This window comes from Salmo trutta, chromosome 3 (assembly GCF_901001165.1).
Source record: "Salmo trutta chromosome 3, fSalTru1.1, whole genome shotgun sequence".
Classification (NCBI taxonomy): domain Eukaryota; kingdom Metazoa; phylum Chordata; class Actinopteri; order Salmoniformes; family Salmonidae; genus Salmo; species Salmo trutta.
The window spans coordinates 18,832,808-18,857,046 of record NC_042959.1 but is presented as its reverse complement, the minus strand read 5'-3'; the positions used below and the strand labels follow the sequence as shown (position 1 = coordinate 18,857,046).

General features: G+C 43.6%; 1 protein-coding gene across 6 annotated transcripts in view; it reads right to left on the bottom strand.

Moving 5' to 3' along the window:
- The window catches only part of LOC115169747 (ecto-NOX disulfide-thiol exchanger 2), a 313,601-nt gene that overhangs the window by 8,117 nt on the left and 281,245 nt on the right, over positions 1-24,239 (bottom strand). For all 6 annotated transcript variants that reach the window (XM_029725675.1, XM_029725682.1, XM_029725696.1 and 3 more), the window contains 4 exons: positions 23,595-23,701; positions 17,190-17,295; positions 13,012-13,214; positions 10,423-10,563 (listed from right to left, as the gene is read on the bottom strand). In XM_029725675.1, the coding sequence (XP_029581535.1) occupies positions 10,423-10,563; positions 13,012-13,214; positions 17,190-17,295; positions 23,595-23,701 (557 nt within the window). The remainder of the gene's footprint in view (positions 1-10,422; positions 10,564-13,011; positions 13,215-17,189; positions 17,296-23,594; positions 23,702-24,239) is intronic.

The window sequence follows — 24,239 nt, the reverse complement described above, 5'->3', positions numbered from 1 at the left end:
GCACACACAATCATTCCACAATGGCCACAAATCTAGCAACGCTTTCCTCAAATAGATCTCTATATTCTGTTAATGAGTCTCAAGTAATCCATCTCTGTGTGTGTAGTATACATATTTACCATGGATCACTGGAAGGGGTTCATCTCTACGTGTATACATGTTTTAATTACCATATTTACCATGGATCACTGGAAGGGGTTCATCTCTACGTGTATACATGTTTTAATTACCATATTACCCATGGATCACTGGAAGGGGTTCATCTCTACGTGTATACATGTTTTAATTACCATATTTACCATGGATCACTGAAGGGGTTCATCTCTACGTGTATACATGTTTTAATTACCATATTACCCATGGATCACTGGAAGGGGTTTATCTCTACGTGTATACATGTTTTAATTACCATATTACCCATGGATCACTGGAAGGGGTTTATCTCTACGTGTATACATGTTTTAATTACCATATTTACCATGGATCACTGGAAGGGGTTCATCTCTACGTGTATACATGTTTTAATTACCATATTACCCATGGATCACTGGAAGGGGTTCATCTCTACGTGTATACATGTTTTAATTACCATATTTACCATGGATCACTGAAGGGGTTCATCTCTACGTGTAAACATGTTTTAATTACCATATTTACCATGGATCACTGAAGGGGTTCATCTCTACGTGTAAACATGTTTTAATTACCATATTACCCATGGATCACTGGAAGGGGACACATTTCAGTGCCTAGCAGCATTCTAATGTACAGTGTCACTATTAAACCAGATATTGACAAACCTGTCACTCTCTTTGATTTGAATTAATATATATTACCCAGCCAGCAGGTCCAGAATGACTAATTAACCAAACTCAATGAAACAACTAGCCAAGCGGCTACGGGAAGCAGAGAAGAGAAAATGTGTCTCGATTGGAAAAGAAGCAATCAAATATGGACCACGCACCATTTGACTCTCTCATATCAGTATTATCTTTATCCAATTAAATAGCTGATTGAACAGGAATCTCATGCTCTTGTCAACCCTCCCACTGGAATCCTGCTCAGCCAACGTTACCCCATGAGCAACACAAGCATTAACACAAAATAACACCTGCGGGTAGATTTTGGCATTGGCGGGCAAGATGTATATTTCACCAGGCACGTTGGTAGGTGGTCAGGGCTTCACGGTGACCTTTACGAGCATGTCACTCGCATTTGTGAATAAAATTAGTCAAGTATGATCACATTTATAGTAAAATAAATGCTGCAGTTGCTGTTTTGATTCATAGCTGCTAAATGAATCGCCCAAAGTCAAATAATTACAAATCCCGCAAAGCCTATTCCATGTCGCGCTGCAACACTGCCTGACTGGGGGCTGTGCACAAGTGAAGAGCTGAGTGAAAGATCCATTTTTAGAAGCGATGCGCACAAGCATAAAAGTTGGTCTAATTTACTTGAAACTAAAGCGAGGTTTTGTCCTTGGCAATTTACATTGTTTTGTTCACAAGTTAGGTTGTTTTTCCAATATTTGACATTCAACTGCTAGGGAAGAAAAGACAACACTTCTACTAGTCAAGACACAATCTTACAGGCACAAACACGAGCGACTCGAGCTGTACTACCACCGTAACCTCAATTTGTCTCATCTATGATATTTTGGTTAAAACAAAAAATGTAATTATTCAATATACCACATTAGTTCTTACTAGTATAATTTGTTTTAGAAACAAAGTATACGCATCCATATATTTTTTGTTGTTGCAATATTTTGGCTGGTAGATTTTTTTTTATCTACCTGCCACAATGGATGGTGGACCACAAAGAAAATATTATGCCCTGATTAGAGCTCTATAGGGGACAAGATAGATTCACCTGCTAACGATATACAACTAATGTAAAGTGCACCTTCAAGCACGTAGGCTATCTAGATACAAGTAACTGCCAAAATAAAGGAAACGCCAACATAAAGTGTCTTAATAGGGTATTGTGCCACCACAGGCCACCAGAACAGCTTCAATGTGCCTTGGTATAGATTCTACAAGTCTCTGGAACTCTATTGGAGGAATGTGACACCAATCTTCCACGAGAAATTCCATAATTGGGGGTTTTATTGATGGTGGTGGCAAAAGCTATCTCAGGCGCTCCTCCAGAATCTCCCATAAGTGTTCAATTGGGTTAAGATCTGGTGAGACACACACACACACACCCTTTAAAGCCCCTATAACCCTTTGAGATCCCTTTTTGGGGCGGCAGGTAGCCTAATGGTTAGAGCATTGGGCCAGTAACCGAAAGGTTGATAGATCGAATCCCGAGCTGACAAGGTAAAAATCTGTAGTTCTGCCCCTGAACAAGGCAGTTAACTCACTGTTCCTAGGCCCTCATTGTAAATAAGAATTTGTTCAAAACTGACTTGCCTAGGTAAATAAAGGTTAAATAAAATAAAAACAATAATAATAATTTCAAAGCCACTAAGATCGCTTCTTCTAGCCATGGTAGCCAAAATAATGGGCAACTGGGTATTTTTATACATGGTTAATTAACTCAGAAAACCACACCTGTATGGAAGCCCCTGCTTTAAATATACTTTGTATCCCTCATTTACTCAAGTGTTTTCTTTATTTTGGCAGTTACAGTTGAAGTCGGAAGTTTACATACTTAGGTTGGACTCATTTTTCAACCACTCCACAAATTTCTTGTTGACAAACTATAGTTTTGGCAAGTCGGTTAGGACATCTACTTTGTGCATGACACAAGTAATTTTTCCAAACAATTGTTTTACAGACAGATTATTTCACTTATATTTCACTGTATCACAATTCCAGTGGGTCATAAGTTTACATACACTTAGTTGAAATCAAATCAAAGTGAAATGCTTACAGTGAAATGCTTACTTACAGGCTCTAACCAATAGTGCAAAAAAGGTATTAGGTGAACAACAGGTAGGTAAAGAAATAAAACAACAGTAAAAAGACAGGCTATATATAGTAGCGAGGCTATAAAAGTAGCGAGGCTACATACAGACACCGGTTAGTCAGGCTGATTGAGGTAGTATGTACATGTAGATATGGTTAAAGTGACTATGTATATATGATGAACAGAGAGTAGCAGTAGCGTAAAAGAGGGGTTGGCGGGTGGGACACAATGCAGATAGCCCGGTTAGCCAATGTGCGGGAGCACTGGTTGGTCGGCCCAATTGAGGTAGTATGTACATGAATGTATAGTTAAAGTGACTATGCATATATGATAAACAGAGAGTAGCAGCAGCGTAAAAAGAGGGGTTGGGGGGGCACACAATGCAAATAGTCCGGGTAGCCATTTGATTACCTGTTCAAGGAGTCTTATGGCTTTGGGGTAAAAACTGTTGAGAAGCCTTTTTGTCCTAGACTTGGCACTCCGGTACCGCTTGCCATGCGGTAGTAGAGAGAACAGTCTATGACTGGGGTGGATGGGGTCTTGGACAATTTTTAGGGCCTTCCTCTGACACCGCCTGGTGTAGAGGTCCTGGATGGCAGGCAGCTTAGCCCCAGTGATGTACTGGGCCGTACGCACTACCCTCTGTAGTGCCTTGCGGTCAGAGGCCGAGCAATTGCCGTACCAGGCAGTGATGAAACCAGTCAGGATGCTCTCGATGTTGCAGCTGTAGAACCTTTTGATGATGTCAGGACCCTTGCCAAATCTTTTTAGTTTCCTGAAGGGGAATAGGCTTTGTCGTGCCCTCTTCACGACTGTCTTGGTGTGTTTGGACCATTCTAGTTTGTTGTTGATGTGGACACCGAGGAACTTGAAGCTCTCAACATGCTCCACTACAGCCCCGTCGATGAGAATGGGGGCGTGCTAGGTCCTCCTTTTCCTGTAGTCGACAATTATCTCCTTAGTCTTGGTTACGTTGAGGGATAGGTTGTTATTCTGGCACCACCCAGCCAGGTCTCTGACCTCCTCCCTATAGGCTGTCTCATCGTTGTCGGTGATCAGGCCTACCACTGTTGTGTCATCTGCAAACTTAATGATGGTGTTGGAGTTGTGCCTGGTCATGCAGTCATGGGTGAACAGGGAGTACAGGAGGGGACTGAGCACGCACCCCTGGGGAGCTCCAGTGTTGAGGATCAGCATGGCAGATGTGTTGCTACCTACCCTCACCACCTGGGGGCGGTTGACTGTGCCTTTAAACAGCTTGGAAAATTTCAGAAAATGATGTCATGGCTTTAGAAGCTTCTGATAGGCTAATTGACATCATTTGAGTCATTTGGAGGTGTACCTGTGGATGTATTTCAAGGCCTACCTTCAAATTCACTGCCTCTTTCCTTGACATCATGGAAAAATCTAAAGAAATCAGCCAAGACCAAAATTGTAGACCTCCACAAGTCTGGTTCATCCTTGGAAGCAATTTCCAAATGCCTGAAGGTACCACGTTCATCTGTACAAACAATAGTACGCAAGTATAAACACCATTGGACCACGCAGCCGTCATACCACTCAGGAAGGAGACGCATTCTGTCTCCTAGAGATGAACGTACTTTGGTGCGAAAAGTGAAAATCAATCCCAGAAAAACAGCAAAGGACCTTGTGAAGATGCTCAAGGAAACGGGTACAAAAGTATCTATATCCACAGAAAAACTAGTCCAATATCGACATAACCTGAAAGGCCGCTCAGCGAGGAAGAAGCCACTGCTCCAAAACCGCCATAAAAAGCCAGACTATGGTTTGCAACTGCACATGGGGAAAAACATTGTACTTTTTGCAGAAATGTCGTGTGGTCTGATGAAACAAAAATAGAACTGTTTGGCCATAATTACCATCGTAACGTTTGGAGGAAAAAGGGGGATGCTTGCAAGCCGAAGAACACCATCCCAACCGTGAAGCACGGAGGGGGCAGCATCATGTTGTGGGGGTGCTTTGCTGCAGGAGGGACTGGTGCACTTCACAAAATAGATGACATCATGAGGAAGGAAAATGATGTGGATATATTGAAGCAACATCTCAAGACATCTGTCAGGAAGTTAACCTGTTTGGTATAGGGGGCAGTATTGAGAATTTTGGAAAAAATATGTTCCCATTTTTAACTGCCTCCTACACCAACTCAGAAGCTAGAATATGCATATTATTGTTCAGGTTTGGATAGAAAACACTCTGAATTTTCTAAAACTGTTTGAATGGTGTCTGTGAGTATAACAGAACTCCTATGGCAGGCAAAAACCTGACAAGGCTTCAAGCAGGAAGTACCCTGTCTGACAAGGAGTCGTGCGTCTTACCTCTTTTTATTGAAAAGTAAGGATCTTAGCTGTAACGTGACAATTCCCAGGGCTCCAATAGGCTCTCAGAGCCCGCGAAATAACTGAAGGTTTACGAGGGAACCTCAGGTTGAAATATATTATCGCCTTTTGTAAGTGGATGCTCGGAGGACCTTTCAATGATGCGCGTGCATGAGTCGCTTCTGAGGAGAAATTTTATTCGGCTGTTTAGGCTCAATGCATACTCCCGGTCGGAATATTAACACTTCTCTACGACATAAATGGCATAAAAATTGGTTTTAAACAGCGGTTGACATGCTTCGAAGTACGGTAATGGAATATTTAGACATTTTTGACACGCCAATGCGCCATGCGCGACACCGCGAAGAAGCATTCTAGAACTCACGAACAAAACGTCGCTGTTGGAACATAACGATGGATTATTTGGGACCAAACCAACATTTGTTATTGAAGTAGAAGTCCTGGCAGTGTATTCTGATGAAGAACAAGCAAGGTAAGAACATTTTTCTTATAGGAAATGTGATTTTGGTGGAGGCTGAACTGGGTGGGTATCTAAATAGCTAGCCCTGTAATGCCGGGCTATGTACTTAGATTATTGCAAAATGTGCTTCATCCGAAAAGCTATTTTAAAATCGGACATATCGAGTGCATAGAGGGGTAATGTATCTATAATTCTTAAAATAATTGTTATGCTTTTTGTGAACGTTTATCGTGAGTAATTTAGTAAAATCACCGGAAGTGTTCGGTGGGAATGCTAGTTCTGAACGTCACATGCTAATGTAAAAAGCTGGTTTTTGATATAAATATGAACTTGATTGAACAGACATGCATGTATTGTATAACACAATGTCCTAGGTGTGTCATCTGATGAAGATCATCAAAGGTTAGTGCTGCATTTAGATATGGTTTGGGTTTATGTGACATGATATGCTAGCTTGAAAAATGGCTGTGTGATTATTTCTGGCTGGGTACTCTGCTGACATAATCTAATGTTTTGCTTTTGTTGTAAAGCCTTTTTGAAATCGGACAGTGGGGTTAGATTAACGGGATTCTTGTCTTTAAATAGCTGTGAAATAGTCATATGTTTGAGAAATTGAAGTTATAGCATTTCTAACGATTCAAAAATCGCGCCACTGGATTGAAGTGGCTGTTACGTAGGTGGGACGAAATCGTCCCACATGTACCAGAGAGGTTAAAGCTTGGTCGCAAATGGGTCTTCCAAATGGACAATGACCCCAAGCATACTTCCAACGTTGTGGCAAAATGGCTTAAGGACAACAAAGTCAAGATATTGGAGTGGCCATCACAAAGCCCTGACCTCAATCCCATAGAAAATTTGTGGGCAGAACTGAAAAAGCCTGTATGAGCAAGGAGGCCTACAAACCTTACTCAGTTACACCAGCTCTGTCATGAGGAATGGGCCAAAATTCACCCAACTTATTGTGGGAAGCTTGTGGAAGCCTACCCGAAACAATTTAAAGGCAATGCTACCAAATACTAATTGAGTGTATGTGAACTTCTGACCCACTGGGAATGTGATGAAAGAAATAAAAGCTGAAAGAAATAATTCTCTACTATTATTCTGACATTTCATATTCTTAAAATAAAGTGGTGATCCTAACTGATCTAAGACAGGGAATATTTACTAGGATTAAATGTCAGGAATTGTGAAAAACTGAGTTTAAATGTATTTGGCTAAGGTGTATGTAAACTTCCGACTTCAACTGTAAATTTATAAAGATGTTTTAGCCTGTGCGGTGGCACAGTGCCATAAACAGTATGGTGACACATGGTAAATGTAATATGCTGTGTCAGTTTACAGAGGCTGGTTTAGTTTAAAGAAGCTAGCCAGATAAAGTGGTGGTGAATCTAGTAGATAGTTTGAAGAGTCTAGTTTGATGTAAAGATGATTGAGCCGTCTTTCTCTATATACAGCGCATTCGGAAAGTATTCCGACTAGAGATGCACCGATACCGATATTTTCCTTGACAAAAAAAGAAAACTATAATTTTACCGGCCTTTTAAGCATTCTAGTACAGTCAGACAGTTGAATCACAGACCAAAAAGTTATTGTTGGCAATTACATATGTCCCCATTACCAGTAAAACATAATCAAAACCTATTTCTTTCACTTACTTGCTGTGCTGTTTAATTGTCCATTTGTTCAGTCTCAACCAGGATTTCATCATACATGTCAAGCAGTGAAGTTTCAGCTGTCTGTCTGTCCATGGCCTCTCTTCCTCGGTGCACACTGTCACTGTGTCCGTTTCCATCTTGTCTAGCTGTTTAACATTTCACGTAAACCCTGTTTCTTGTCTGCATCGAAGTAGTGGTCCTTGTACCTATCATCGAGCATGGTGGCGACACAATAGAGGCTCAGAGAGAATGCCACCGAATCGCTTGTTCACAGCTTCTGGTAGAGTACTTTTCCAAGTTAACCTGACGGTCTGTGTTGGCATTTTGGTTGAGCAGGCATTTCAATGCCATGACAGGGTATCACGTCTGCTGCAGACACAGTTGAGCTTATTTCTCCAGTCAGTTGTTTGAATGGAGCTAGGAGTGTTCATGTTTCCAAGTTTCAAACGTGTTCTCAAATGCCATTGAAATGGCAGCAGCAGTATGAGAACCAGCACATTCTTGAGCATGCAATACGGCTTTCCTCAGTACGAAATCCTCGTTGACCCACTGTGCTGTCAGACTCAATGCTCATGGGGCTGACATCGCTGGTCCAAATGTCAGTCGTGAAGCGAATAGCGGTGATGCTCATGGATGTGAGTTTCAACAATACTGTGTTACTCCGGTAGGGCAACATCTGAAAAATAGCGCCTACTTGGTAGTGTGTACCGGTGCTCGACCAATCGGCGAAAGCTAACATCATCCACGACAGAGAACAGTTGATTGTCAAGGGCAATGAATTCCATTATCTTGCCGTTAATGGATTTCGCCTTTGAGTTGTCTAGCTGAAATGTTCTTAATCTTTCAAATGACTGCTCGACTTGACTGCTCGATCCACACAGCAGACATTGTGGGCTAGGTTAGGAATGCTGTGTTGCACGTGTAGCGCTATTTTTTGTGTGGTGTCATTATGTCATCTACCTACGTTATACAGGTATGCACATCAGCTTTGACATCGATTTTGCACATCGGCGTTAAACTAGACATTGGGCCGATGCCGATGTTGGCATTTTTAGCTAATATCGGCCGATTCCAATATATCGTGCATCCCTAATTCAGACCCTTTGACTTTTCCCACATTTTGTTACATTACAGCCTTATTCTAAAATTGATTAAATAAAAAAAATGTCCTGAAACTTCATACAATATATCATAATGACAAAGCAAAAACAGGTTTTCAGAATATTTTGCAAAAACATAAATAGAAATAACTTGAATACATAGGATATTCAGACCCTGTGCTATGAGACTCGAAATTGAACACAGGTGCATCTTGTTTCCACTGATCATCCTTGAGATGTTTCTACAACTTGATATGAGTCCACCTGTGGGAAATTTAATTGATTGGACATGATTTGGTAAGGCACACACCTTTCTATATAAGGTCCCACAGTTGACAGTGCATGTCAGAGCAAAAACCAAGCCATGAGGTCGAAGGAATTGTCTGTAGAGCTCTGAGACAGGATTGTGTCGAGGCACAGATCTGGGGAAGGGTACCAAAAAATATCTGCAGCATTGAAGGTCCCCAAGAACACAGTGGCCTCCCTCATTCTTAAATGGAAGAAGTTTGGAACCACCAATACTCTTCCAAGAGCTGGCCGCCCAGCCAAACTGAGCAATCAGGGGAGAAGGGCCTTGGTCAGGGAGGTGAACAAGAACCCGATTGGTCACTCTGACAAAGCTCCCGAGTTCCTCTGTGGAGATGGGAGAAACTTCCAGAAGGACAACCATCTCTGTAGCACTCCACCAATCAGGCCTTTATGGTAGAGTGGCCAAATAGAAGCCACTCCTCAGTAAAAGGCACATGACAGCCCGCTTGGAGTTTGCCAAAAGGCACCTAAAGACTCTCAGACCATGAGAAACAAGATTCTCTGGTCTAATGAAACCAAGATTGCACTCTTTGTCCTGAATGCCAAGTCTGGAGGAAACTTGGCACTATCACTACGGTGAAGCATGGTGGTGGCAGCATCATGCTGTGGGGGTTGTTTTTCAGCTGCAGGAACTGGGAGACTAGTCAGGATCGAGGGAAATATGAAGGTTCACCTTCCAGCAGGACAACGACTCTAAGCACACAGCCAAGACATCGCAGGAGTGGCTTCGGGACAAGTCTCTGAATGTCCTTGAGTGGCCCAGCCGGAGCCCGAACTTGAACCCGATCAAACATCTCTGGAGACTTAGAAATAGCTGTGCAGCAATGCTCCCCATCCAACCTGACAGAGCTTGAGAGGATCTGCAGAGAAGGGAGAAACTCGCCAAATACAGGTGTGCCAAGCTTGTAGTGTCATACCCAAGAAGACTCTAGGCTGTAATCGTTGCCAAAGGTGCTTCAACAAAGTACAGAGTAAAGGGTCTGAATACTTATGTAAATGTGATATCATGCAAAAATGTCTAAAAACCTGTTTTTGCTGTCACAGTATTGTGTGTAGATTGGATTAAATTGATCTAAATTGATCATTAGAATAAGGCTGTAATGCAACAAAATGTGGAAAAAGTAAAAGGGGTCTGAATACTTTCCGAATGCTCTGTATGGCATACTACTAAAATTACCTGTCTCTCTCTATATAGAACATTCTATTCGACCTCTCGCTCTATGGGATTCTAAATTAACTGTTTGAAATCAATGTCTAGTGGGGACACTTCTTTACCCCTGTGAGTTGATATTGAAAAAATGTAATACCATTGTGGAATGAAACTAAATAAATAGCAATTCAAGTCTACCATATGGTAATTCCATTTCAAACCACAGGCGCCTTTCAAATTAGCCAAGCTGTAAAGTGTTCTTTAAAGCTTGCACTACGAGAGTGTTAGGGCCTGTAAAGGGCATGTGTTGTGTGTGTTACTAACCTGTGCGGTGTGTGTGTGTGTTACTGACCTGTGGTGTGCGTGTGTGTGACTGACCTGTGGGGTGTGTGTGTGTGTTACTGACCTGTGGTGTGCGTGTGTTACTGACCTGTGGTGTGCGTGTGTTACTGACCTGTGGTGTGCGTGTGTTACTGACCTGTGGTGTGCGTGTTTTCTTCAGACTCTCCAGTCCTTCCTTGAGGCTCTGTACTTGGCTCTCCAGCTGCTGTTTGTCCTCCACACTCTTCTCCAACTCTGCCTCCCTCTGTTTCATTTCTTCACACATCTTCAGCAGTTGCTGCAAACACAAAGGACATACAGTGAGCCACATACAGTAAGCTAACTAACCTTTAAAGGGATACTTCAAGGATACCATCAAAATAATATCCATGAGTTCATCTGACTCTGGGGAAGTAGATAAAGGGCCTCATTGCTAAAATCACAAAGTATCCTTTTAAGCTTCTGATACAGAGGCGGCAAAGTTAACTACAGATATTATTTTTCGTGACAGCCAATTGGTAGTTAGAGTCTTGTCCCATCGCTGCAACTCCCGTACGGACTAGGGAGAGGTGAATGTCGAGAGCCATGCGTCCTCTGAAAAACGACCCCGCCAAGCAGCACTGCTTCTTGACACACTGCTCGCCAGCCGCACCAATGTGCCGGAGGAAACACCGTACAGCTGGCAACCGAAGTCAGTGTGCATGCGCCTGGCCCTCCACAAGGAGTCGCTGGAGCGCGATGGGACAAGGACATCCAGGCTGGTCGAACCCTCCCCTAACCCGGACAACATTGGGACAATTGTGCGCTGCCTCAGGGGTCTCCCAGTCGCGGCCGGCTGCAACACAGCTTGGGATTGAACTCAGGTCTGTAGTGACGTCTCTAGCACTGCGATGCAGTGTCTTAGACCGTTAAGCCACTCGGGAGGCAACTACAGATTTGAACTAATCTTTAGAGAGAAGACAGATAGCCTCAAATGCTAACTAACGCTTAGCTTCTACCACAGACATGGCAAAGTTAGCCACAGATGCTAACTAACCCTTCAGCATCTGCTACAGAGAGGGGCCTAAAATTTACTTTTTGGTCCACCAGCCACTGTGGCAGGGAGATACAAAAACCTATCAGCTACTCAGATTTTTTACAAGCCAAAATATTTTTTGGGGCTGCAAAGATTATACCAACAAAACACAAAAAAACCAGATGAGCATGCTTTGTAATGTTTTTAAAACAAATGTATTACTAGTAAGAGCTAATGTGGTTTATTGAATAATTACATTTTGTGAGACCTTTTTTACCAAAATGTTCCCCTGCCCCTTAGAGGTGGAATAGGCTATATAGGATTTGTAGTTCTTTGTAGTTCTTTAGTGCAATTAATTTACCAGCGGAAATACTTTGTAAACAGCTACTGCAGCATTTATTTTACTATAAATGTGATCATACTGGACTATTTTTATTCACAAATGAGAGTGAAATGCCTCCACGGTGGAGCCCTGACCACCTGCCAACGTGGTTGGTGAAATAGACATCTTACCTGCCAATGCCAAAATCTACCGTCATTTGGCAGGTGTTTATTTCAGGGCCTGGAGAGGGGCACAGTTAGCTACAGATGATACCTAACCCAAGGCACAGTTAGCTACAGATGCGAGCTAATCCTTAAGACCGAGAAGACACCGCTACAGATTCTTGCTTACTACAGGCATATGACTCATGCTAGTTATTAACCCTTTATCCATCAGCTCCATAGAGGAAACCATGTTAGCCAGCGGTGCTAACCCTTATGTTTCAGGATTTGCCATCGTGTAAGGAACTTTTAGCTTATAGCTTCTCTATGTAGGTCAGAACCATGTAGAAGCTGAAAAGTCCTTTCTCCTTATCCATTTCACCTTAAAAAAACGATATCACAGTCTCAGTTGGGTTTAGGCTGAAATACGCAAGTATTACATGACTCAGAAGTGGAAGAAATTCACAGAACCTGGGCAGACTCAAATCACCTGCTGATAAAATGTTATGGTAATTTGCCAGAGCCTGCCTGATATCACAATTTAGCACAGAGCAATATGAAGTACTCCATTTTCATCTCTTCCTCCTCATTTCTATCCATTCATTTAATATTTTCATGGTAATGTTGAAACTTGCATGTTGGAAATGAATTATCATTTGTCTATTCATATGAGCATGAACGTTGACTACTTGAGGATATTTGATGACCCAGCAGGTGATGGAAGCAACAGATTTCCTGCCTGATGGTTGTTTAACCAGCAGTTTGTTTTCTCTGAGGGGGATATTTGTTTAGAAAACCCCTCCAGCTGGTATTAGTTTGTGTACAGCGTCTAGGTCAGCAGACTGATCAGATTCTAGAATGACTCTCTTCCTGTCAAGTCATTCTATTGTTCTTTATATCTCTCTATCCATCCTACTCTCAGAGTGCACCCCTCTTGCTCTCGCTCTCTACGCCTCTCTATCCCTACTCCTCTTTCTCAGTGTTGTGTGTGTGTGCGTATGTGTGTGTGAGATTGGGAGGGCAGTTCTCTATCCACCTCTATTAAAAGTCACTTTTCCTCAATACGACTGGTCACCCCAGGAAGCCAAACCAATGGATTATGAGTCTCACCAGCCAGAATCTGCAGGGGTTTAATATCTGTATGGAACCAGGAAATGAAAAATTCCTGTGGAATTGATTAAAATAAATCCAAAGTAGGGACTGCTGCAAGAAGTTAACACAAGTGGGTATGTCTGGTAGAAGTAGTACCTTCTGCATTCCCTGTAGTGCCTGTTGTAGAAAGGTTAGTTGTTGCTGCCTGATGGTGTCCTCTTCACTGTGTTGTGGAGGTGTGTGTTCTTGGTTTTTGCCCTGCTCCTGCTTCAGCAGCTCCACCTCGTTCCTGTAGGCGTCCAGCTGACAGCGCAGAGAGTCATTCTCTTCCTTTAGGGCCTCCACCTGGGCCACAGGGCCTACACACACACACACACACACACACACACACACACACACACACACACACACACGAGAGACATAGAACATCACAACTTTCATAACATTGTACTGTATAGACAGCCTTCAAATGTCTGTACTGGTGATCTGAGGACATACTGTAACTATACTGGAGAGGCTACGAAATCCTAACCTGTCCTATTGGACAGACAGGAGAGACAGTGTGATGAGAACTACTCATTAAATCCTAACCGGTCCTATTGAACAGACAGGAGAGACAGTGTGATGAGAACTACTCATTAAATTCTAACCTGTCCTATTGGACAGACAGGAGAGACAGTGTGATGAGAACTACTCATTAAATCCTAACCTGTCCTATTGAACAGACAGGAGAGACAGTGTGATGAGAACTACTCATTAAATCCTAACCTGTCCTATTGAACAGACAGGAGAGTGTGATGAGAACTGCTCATTAAATCCTAACCTGTCCTATTGAACAGACAGGAGAGACAGTGTGATGAGAACTACTCATTAAATCCTAACCGGTCCTATTGAACAGACAGGAGAGACAGTGTGATGAAAACTGCTCATTAAATCCTAACCTGTCCTATTGAACAGACAGGAGAGTGTGATGAGAACTGCTCATTAAATCCTAACCTGTCCTATTGGACAGACAGGAGAGACAGTGTGATGAGAACTACTCATTAAATCCTAACCGGTCCTATTGAACAGACAGGAGAGACAGTGTGATGAAAACTGCTCATTAAATCCTAACCTGTCCTATTGAACAGACAGGAGACAGTGTGATGAGAACTACTCATTAAATCCTAACCGGTCCTATTGAACAGACAGGAGAGACAGTGTGATGAGAACTGCTCATTAAATCCTAACCTGTCCTATTGAACAGACAGGAGAGACAGTGTGATGAGAACTGCTCATTAAATCCTAACCGGTCCTATTGAACAGACAGGAGAGACAGTGTGATGAGAACTACTCATTAAATCCTAACCTGTCCTATTGAACAGACAGGAGACAGTGTGATGAGAACTGCTCATTAAATCCTAACCTGTCCTATTGAACAGACAGGAGAGACAGTGTGATGAGAACTGCTCATTAAATCCTAACCTGTCCTATTGAACAGACAGGAGAGACAGTGTGATGAGAACTGCTCATTAAATCCTAACCGGTCCTATTGAACAGACAGGAGAGACAGTGTGATGAGAACTGCTCATTAAATCCTAACCTGTCCTATTGAACAGACAGGAGAGACAGTGTGATGAGAACTGCTCATTAAATCCTAACCGGTCCTATTGAACAGACAGGAGAGACAGTGTGATGAGAACTACTATTCCCCTGTTCCTTTGATAGGAGAGTCTGTTCTTTACAGCTGTCGGAGGGGGATGTGTGTGATGTAATGAGAGGGTGTGTTTGAGTGGCTGAGCTGGGGAGATAAGACCTGAGAGTGAGTGTGTGAGGCCCAGCATAGGGTGTGTGTGTGTGTGTGTGTGTGTGTGTGTGTGTGTACGTATGTGTTACTCAACACACGGACTCCAGCTGCCTGCTTTGAATCCGGCATTATCTGTCTGTTTGAGCTAAGAGAGAGACCTCTGAGTCATCGACCTGCTGTGTGTGTGTGTGTGTGTGTGTGTGTGTGTGTGTGTGTGTGTGTGTGTGTGTTAGAGAGAGAGAGAGGGAGCCAGCAGGCGAGGAGGTTTTGGGTGAGGTGTGTATTGATCAGGGAGCCTCATCAAGTTGCTGTCTGGGGTATTCGACCGATTCCCCTTCCACAACGTGACAGGCTTTAGTATCGACCCCCAGCATCTCAGCACCAGGCTGCTGACAGGAGAGAAGCACCAACCCATTCCCACTCTGAACTGTATTAGTGTAGGGGCACCAACCCATTCCCACTCTGAACTGTATTAGTGTAGGGGCACCAACCCATTCCCACTCTGAACTGTATTAGTGTAGAAGGACCAACCCTTTCCCACTCTGCACTGTATTAGTGTAGAAGGACCAACCCATTCCCACTCTGAACTGTATTAGTGTAGACGCACCAACCCATTCACACTCTGCACTGTATTAGTGTAGAAGGACCAACCCATTCACACTCTGCACTGTATTAGTGTAGAAGCACCAGCCCATTACCACTCTGAACTGTATTAGTGTAGACGCACCAACCCATTACCACTCTGAACTGTATTAGTGTAGAAGGACCAACCCATTACCACTCTGAACTGTATTAGTGTAGTAGTACCAACCCATTCACACTCTGTACTGTATTAGTGTAGAAGCACCAGCCCATTACCACTCTGAACTGTATTATTGTAGAAGCACCAACCCATTCCCACTCTGCACTGTATTAGTGTAGAAGCACCAGCCCATTACCACTCTGAACTGTATTAGTGTAGAAGCACCAACCCATTCCCACTCTGCATTGTATTAATGTAGAAGCACCAACCCATTCCCACTCTGCATTGTATTAATGTAGAATGACCAACCCAGAATACAGGTGTTCCTCTTCAAGCCTGTCGATAGGTTAAACAGACCACCCGTCTATGATTGAGAGCACAGAGACTTGGCTTCTTAAACAGGATTGGAGGAGGTGTAAACAAGCCCCTCCCCCTGTGCTCCTGCATTATAGGAAGCCCTAGCAGGTGTGACTGAGTCTGTTACTATGAATATGATGGGGTGTCACATCAACACCTGTCTCCCTGCCACATCCTGTGCCCTTCTCGACGGCATTCCTTTCCAACATTGTGACAGCCTCCTGACAACGATCGTTAGTGTTTTCTAATAAGTAAGGTCACACATGAAAAGGTGGAAATCAAAACCTGCTTGGCTAATGATCACATTTGCATATATCTGCATAGAAATTAGGGAGGCTGTCTTAACTGGCGAAGACCACAACAATTCAAAAGCAGAAAGTTAACGACACACTTGAAAAGGAGACCTGATTGTAGCAGTTGGCTTCCATTCCCTTCTCTTTCTAACTGCTTTAGAGAGAAGCAGAGGGTCATCTGAATGTCCAGGTGAATATTATGGTCTGTTTCAATCTGTTTTACATCAGTAGCTCTGTTGGCTCAGCAGACATAAACAGGATGTTCTGCGTAAAGACGTCCTTAATGGCACTTCACTGGTGCCCAGAACAGCACTGAATTAGCTGAAGGAGCTGACACACACACACACACACACACACACACACACACACACACACACACACACACACTCTGACTGCCCTGAGTTTAAGACAAGGGTTTAGCTATTCTGGAATTAAGAACATTTCCAATAAATACATTTTCAAGAATCTAATTTCTCTGCTTTTTGCTTAAGGAGAAACATTTCAAGAACATTTCCAAATAACTTTTCTAGGAATAGCAACTTTGCTTAACTTTCTTCTTAAATCTATAGTTTAGGAAAAAAAATGGCAGTGAAGACATTTCTTCTTAAGAAGGTTTTGTGAATCTGGGCCCAGGAGAGCAAAAGCCTGCAGTAGTCAGCTCAGTGTCTCTACCAGCTAATTACACCAACACCATGCCAACAGACAGAAACAGAAACACTTAGTTCCAGCTGTGATTGAGTGTCTACCACCCGCGTGCACCCACTCTCTTTCTGACTCCCACAAACACACAGCCACAGACAGTCTGGAGATGGTAACACAGTCTCTGCATGCCGTTACACAGTCTCCTCTCCAGCTTAATTTGGCCATTTAGAGAGTGAATGAGCTGGCGACTGTTTCCTCTCTCATGTTAGGTCTCCATTCACACTGAGGCTGGAGAGGAACTCACAAAACACCTCATTAACAACACAGAGAAGGCTGAGCTACAGGTCTATTCTACAACTAAGGAGAAAAGACACCAGCCATATACCAATAGTTGTCAGAGTCTGTTCTGTCGTGTGTGTGTGTGCGTGTGGTATGTGTGTAGTGTGTGTGATGTGTGTAGTATGTGTGGTATGTGTGTAGTGTGTGTGCGTGTGTGTGGTATGTGTGTGTGTACCTGAGTCGTCAGGATCGTGTGTATCCTCCATGTCATCGTCAGACATCTCCATCTCCTCCTCTCGTCTGATCCCCATCAGCTCTTCATTTTGCATGTTTCTGATCTCCTGGAGGGAAACAACAAAACAGGATTATGACTGGATGTTCCTGCTGAACACAATCCTCCTGGGTAGCCTGGCTGGAGTACGCTTTACACTGTCGCATACGCATGCACACACCTATGGAAGAAATGCTGATCCTGGACCTGTCCCTAAGGGCAGCTTCTACCCAGAGTGATGCACAGCAGGACTGATTTCTCCCTCTGGTGCACTGATGACAGTAGATAGAGAGCAACAGTCTGCCTCTACACTGATGAGACAGTAGATAGAGAGCAGCAGTCTGTATTTACACTGATGAGACAGTAGATAGAGAGCAGCAGTCTGTCTCTACACTGATGACAGTAGATAGAGAGTAGCAGTCTGCCTCTACACTGATGACAGTAGATAGAGAGCAGCAGTCTGCCTCTACACTGATGACAGTAGATAGAGAGCAGCAGTCTGCCTCTACACTGATGACAGTAGATAGAGAGCAGCAGTCTGCCTCTACACTGATGACAGTAGATAGAGAGCAGCAGTCTGCCTCTACACTGATGACAGTAGATAGAGAGCAGCAGTCTGCCTCTACACTGATGACAGGTGATAGAGAGCAGCAGTCTGCCTCTACACTGATGAGACAGTAGATGGAGAGCAGCAGTCTGCCTCTACACTGATGAGACAGTAGATGGAGAGCAGCAGTCTGCCTCTACACTGATGAGACAGTAGATGGAGAGAAGCAGTCTGCCTCTACACTGATGAGACAGAGCAGCAGTCTGTCTCTACACTGATGACAGTAGATAGAGAGCAGCAGTCTGCCTCTACACTGATGAGACAGGTGATAGAGAGCAGCAGTCTGCCTCTACACTGATGAGACAGGTGATAGAGAGCAGCAGTCTGCCTCTACACTGATGAGACAGAGCAGCAGTCTGTCTCTACACTGATGAGACAGTAGATGGAGAGCAGTAGTCTGCCTCTACACTGATGAGACAGTAGATGGAGAGCAGTAGTCTGCCTCTACACCGATGAGACAGTAGATCCTACACATGGCCAAAAGTATGTGGACACCTGCTCATTGAGCATCTCGTCGAAGGAGTTGGTCTGCCATAACAGCATCCACTCTTCTGGGAAGGCTTTCATGATGTTGGAACATTGTTGCGGGGACTTGCTTCCATTCCATTACTGAGGTCAGGCACTGATGTTGGTTGATTAGGCCTGGCTCGCAGTCGGTGTTCCAACTCATCCCAAAGGTGTTCGATGGAGTTGAGGTCAGGGCTCTGTGCACGGCAATAAAGTTCTTCCACACCGATTTTGACAAACCATTTCTGTATGGACCTCGCTTTTTGCATGGGGGCATTGTCATGCGGAAACAGGAAGGGCCTTCCCCAAACTGTTGCCAAAGTTTGAAGCACAGAATCATCTAGAATGTCATTGTATGCTGTAGAATTAGACCGAACCATGAAAAACAGCCCCAGACCATTATTCCTCCTCCACCAAACTTTACAGTTGGAACTATGCATTGGGGCAGGTAGTGTTCTCCTGGCAAACCCAAATTTGTCCGTTGCACTGCCAGATGGTAAAGCGTGATTCATCACTCCAGATAACTCGTCTCCAGAGTCCAATGGCAGCGATCTTTACACCACTTGCATTGCACATGGTGATCTAAGGCTTGTGTGCGGCTGCTCGGACATGGAAACCCATTTCATGAAGCTCCCGACAAACAGTTTGTGCTGACATTGCTTCCAGAGGCTGTTTGGAACTCTGTAGTGAGTGTTGCAACCAGGGACAGACAATTTTTGTGTGGCCTACCACTTCGCGGCTGAGCTGTTGTTGCTCCTAGATGTTTCCACTTCACAATAACAGTACTTAAAGTTGACCGGGGAAGCTCTAGCATGTCAGTTCGTACAATTTCTGCCTTGTTCGAAACGTAGCATCCTATGATGGTGCCATGTTGAAAGTAACTGAGCTCTTCAGTAAGGCCATTCTACTGTCGATGTTTGTCAATGGAGATTGCATGGCTGTGTGCTTGATTTTATACACCTGTAAGCAATGTGTGTGGCTGAAATAGCCAAATCCACTAATTTGAAGGGATGTCCACATACTTTTGGTCATGTAGTGTAGATCTGTACCCAGGGGAAACTTCACCTGGAGCCTCTAGCTCAGTAGGAGGCATGACCTGCTGTGTGTGGATGGGAGCACACGGTAGCTACAGTAGTGTGTATGTCAGCTAGCAGTATGTCTGGCCGGCTAGCTCGGCAGTGCTGTTCTCGGCTAATGAGGCGAGTATATTCGAAAGACAGCCAGCTCTGTGTTCTGCCAACACACACACACACACACACACACACACACACACACACACACACAACGCTGGGCGAGGGAATCATTATTTCACACCAACAAACAAAAAGCTTGAAGTAAACAACCATCTGTCTGGTGTCTATAACACGTTGAGCTGCTGGCCAATCAAAGATGTCAAACAGGTAGTCAGAAACCAACACACCCATCTGCCCAGTGAGATAAGAATGGCCAGCTGTTAGACTTTGATCCTGCCTCTGTGAGTCGCAGCTACTAGACTGTCCAGCTAACTGCTACCTGACAAGACTCACTGTTTGGTGTGTCTACCAGCCAGCAGCACTAACAGTGAAGGGAGCATCAGAGTCTAGATACACTGGTAGGGGACACTAGGTGAAGGTTCAAGATTGAGCTGAACTCCTTCATGCATGTATGCTGGTTCTTACCTTTGTCTGTAATGGAGAAGACAGAGACAGACAGAGACAGACAGACAGAGCATCTGGATTCAGTCAGATGACAGGTTGTCCCTACTCTCTTCAGCTAATGCCCTAAAGGAGTAAAACTGATAAAAGAGAAGAATGGATTATAACAGGATGTTGAAGGAATTATCCCTCATGGAATTAACTTGGATTGTAAAATATAGGGGTTGTATTATTTAGTTCTACTTCCAATCTATCATCCCCCTGGTGTATAGTGGAGATGGAGTTTGTATTCTCTAGTTAGCCCTAGGTTATTCCATCTATTCCCCCTGGTGTATAGTGGAGATGGAGTTTGTATTCTCTAGTTAGCCCTAGGTTATTCCATCTATTCCCCCTGGTGTCTAGCCATTCCATGACTATTGTTTGGGTCTATTTCCTTAATCACAGTGGACTGGAGCTGAAGGTACCCTGAGGTCTACTGTATACATTAGAATATTCTATTGTTTATGGTATTTCTTGGTTGTGTACACACCTTTTCTATTCATACTGTATACTGTCCATACACACCATTATATGCTTTGCTGGTTCTGATATTTCTTAATTATTTTCTTCTTGGGATGTGTGTTTATTGTTAGGTATTGCTACACTGTTGGAGCTAGAACCATAAGCATTTCACTGCACCTGCGATAATGTCGGCAAAATGTGTACGCAACCAATACAAATCTATTTTACTAAAAGTTAGTGTGTCTGTGCAATGAGTAGAAAGACTGACTGCAACCCAAATGGCATGCTATTCTCTATATAGTGCACTACTTTTTACCAGAGGGATGCAGCCTGAGATCTAGCCATCCATCCGATGTGTTCTTGGGTTGATGGCTAGATGGCCAAACTGATGGATTGATGGATTGGAACAGGTAAATGGATGGTAGAAGATGGGTGTTGTGATTGTGTGTCAGACAGATAGTGAAAACCCTGCTGTCTTTCAGTCCTGCTGTTCTGTGCATCCTGTCTGATGAATACAGAACAGACCCGTCAAGAAACATACTGCTGTAGGGTTGCAAAATTCCAAGGTTCACAAGAAATCCTAGTTAGAAGATTTCTGGAATCAGGATGGAATAAGCAGGAAATCAGGAAACCTTCATAACCAGGATTTCTGGAAAACCTAGGAATTTTGGGGGAAATGTTGGAAATATGCATTACCTGTACTACTATTATCCTGTATTAGAGTACAGCACAGTGACACGTTGCAGCAGTCTTTGTGAATTGAAAGACTGTCCTTCTATAATAATGGCCCCTATAAATAAACTCCCTATCAATAAGAGAGTGCCAATTTTCCTCTAAAGAATATATTAAGGTCTGAGAGTCAGATTGGTCCTGCTGACCTCAGAGACGATTTTCGACTGTAGAAAATACGTATTTTCTGATCGTTGAAATCAGGTTAATTTTAGGTTCTGAATGAATGGTTCTGAATTTATAGAATCAATGTCCGTGGATGTTGAAATCAAGGCCGGTCCGAACCACACCAAATCAGAACCAAACATAGACGTCTATGATTGATTCAGATTTGGTCCGGACAGGACTAAAAACCAGCATCCCGTGGAAATCAAGGCCGGTCCAAAAGGCATCGGCCCGTGCTTACTGAGGTGTAGCCTACAGTGTCGCCTGAAATAAAATGTTAGAAATACCCATCATGTGGTACGCCCACCGTTTGCAAAACACTCCAAAAAAGACGGCCGGTCCGGGATAGGACCAAAACAAGACGCCCGAAAGACGTCTGCGTCGGTCTGTGCTCACTGGGGTGTAGTCTACCGTGTCGGCGATTTTACCAATGGGATTTTACGAATGGGATTTTACGAATGCCCTTCCATCCATTCGGGTTGGTCCACGCATTTGCGCGTAGGCTATACCACCCATTTAAGTCCATTCCCTCATTTTTTATGGCTCTGATATGCGGTAATGATAAAAAGTGATGTAATGGCCTAATTTTTATTGACATTATGCTTTAATTATTGTGAATGGCTCATGTTTTACTCTGGCTATATCTGCTACACAATTTATGTTTATTTAGTTTCTCCAACAGCACCCTAGAGAGGAGTGTTGGAAATAGACAAGCATCAGTGCTCACCTAAAAAGCCCATATGCCACTGGTTGTGAGAAATTGTCAGGTTTTGTGTGTTGTTGGTGCATCTTGGTCAGTTTAGCTCAGAAAATGCAGCTCGTCAATCTGCCGGCTATTCCTGCCTAATGAGCGGGCTGGCCCTGTTTGCAGACGTGTGCAGCCCTGCAATAACAAACTTGACGCAGGACCGCCATTTTGAGTAGCTAATTGCGTTGCGTTTGTACGTAAGGTATAAATTAGGCTTTAGTTGTAATTTTCGCTTAGTGAGGAGTGACGTCACTAGTCTACACACACCTACCTTTAGAGCAGAAGATTCCCTAGTCTGAGATCAAGACATACCAAACATACCTGCTATATCTCAGAGTGAGTCCATCACGATGTACACACACCTAAACACACAGCTACCAACCCATTACAATTTATACCGTCAGTTACACATTCATATGACACTGTACAAATACAAATTCTTCTCACTTTACAGAATGCCTAAACACTTTCACAGGCAAACTGCATGAAGAGTTTATAATGAATGTGTTCCACTCGTTTGTAATCTATCTCCTGCACTAGGATCTCCAAAGGAAAGATAAACCATCTCCAGCCTGTGATCCATGGTGACTGTTTCAGTGTTGCTATGAGACAGAGATTAGGCAGTTAATTACATACCAAATCTGCTTTTTTACACACTAACACCCTCAGAGATTTGTACCCAGATCAAACTTACCCGTTTGGCACTAAAATGACAGCAGCACCACACTTGAGCACCCTCCATTAAAGAGGAAAACATGTTTGAGGTAATTAATGCAGCGGTTGTTGGATAGGAAGTAATGAACAAAATGGAGAACAAATCTTGCCAGGTTTCATTAGTTAATACCTGAGTATCTCAACATGGAGCATGGTTATTGGTTCATCTATTGGAAGAAAGCACAGTCAGTAATAACAGAAAGAGAGTATACACGTGTGATGAAGTGTTCTGCACAGAGACCAGTCCAGGGTACTGTGGTTGACTTAAAGGGTGAGTTACCTGTTTCTGGCAGTGAGACTGAGCACTCACCGGGCTGGAGTGGCTGGGACCTGGACCTGACCGGAGCACCCACTCTGGGACTGAACTAAGTAGAGAGCCTGGGTGTAGCCTAGCATTCAGCCTAGCTATAGCATTTCTTTACCTCTTAGGCTAGTACTTAATGTTGATGTTCTACTATCTCAGTTCCTTGATACTACTAGAGGAATACCACAAGGTTCCCCTTTTCCATTTATATTAAGGTACGTTTTAGGATCGTGCTGAGTGTAGTTTTAAAGCTGGTGTTTACTTTAACACTGTTTAACACAAATCATCCTGCCAAGACAACACCATGAATTCCACAAAAAGTAGTTAGAATCCGGAATCCTGGAGAGATGGGGATGCTCACATAATGTTCACATAAAGGACACAATAATATGTAGACTATACTGCACTTCACCAAATGAATAGAAGATGTGAATAATTGTAGAAATAGTAAAGGACCAACCTCTGCTTGCTTGCGCCACATGTCCAGGTTCTTGCGTTGAGCTTTGGAGAAATGGTCCCATGCCTTTTGTTTGGAAGCAGCGTGGAATACAGACACAATCTGCTCAACTGTGGCAGGGGATGCAGGGGCCAGTTTACCGTCCAGAGAGAGAGGGGGCGGGTGGGAAGGAGCAGAGGAGTGAGAAAGTGGAATCAGGTAGGAAGGCACTTCACTGTATGTTCATGTTGATGTGTTTTCAATGTTCTATTCTGCTCTATAGTACAGTCTGTTCTGGGTCAGTGTCTAGAGGGGGGAGGTGGGATGGGGTGGAGAAGGAACCCACCATATCTCAAGGTGACCACAGAGCGCCCGTCCTAAAACACAAGACGGTGCTGAAAGCTACAGGAGGACCAGACCGCAACCAGCAGGCTCCTGCTCCCCTCTCACCCCCCCAGACAATGGGCAGGTGCACACAAACACACCCCCTCCTCCTCTCCTCCACAGGGACATAGACTCTCAGTAGAGACTGACAGTAGAACAAGGGAATTCTCTAAGGAGGGACAGAGAGAGGCCATCTTATAAAGAGATCAAAGTATATACCTCTAACTGAAACCCTCTTTTTTTTAATGACCACTTCTCACCTTCATCAACTCTCAGATGCTTGGA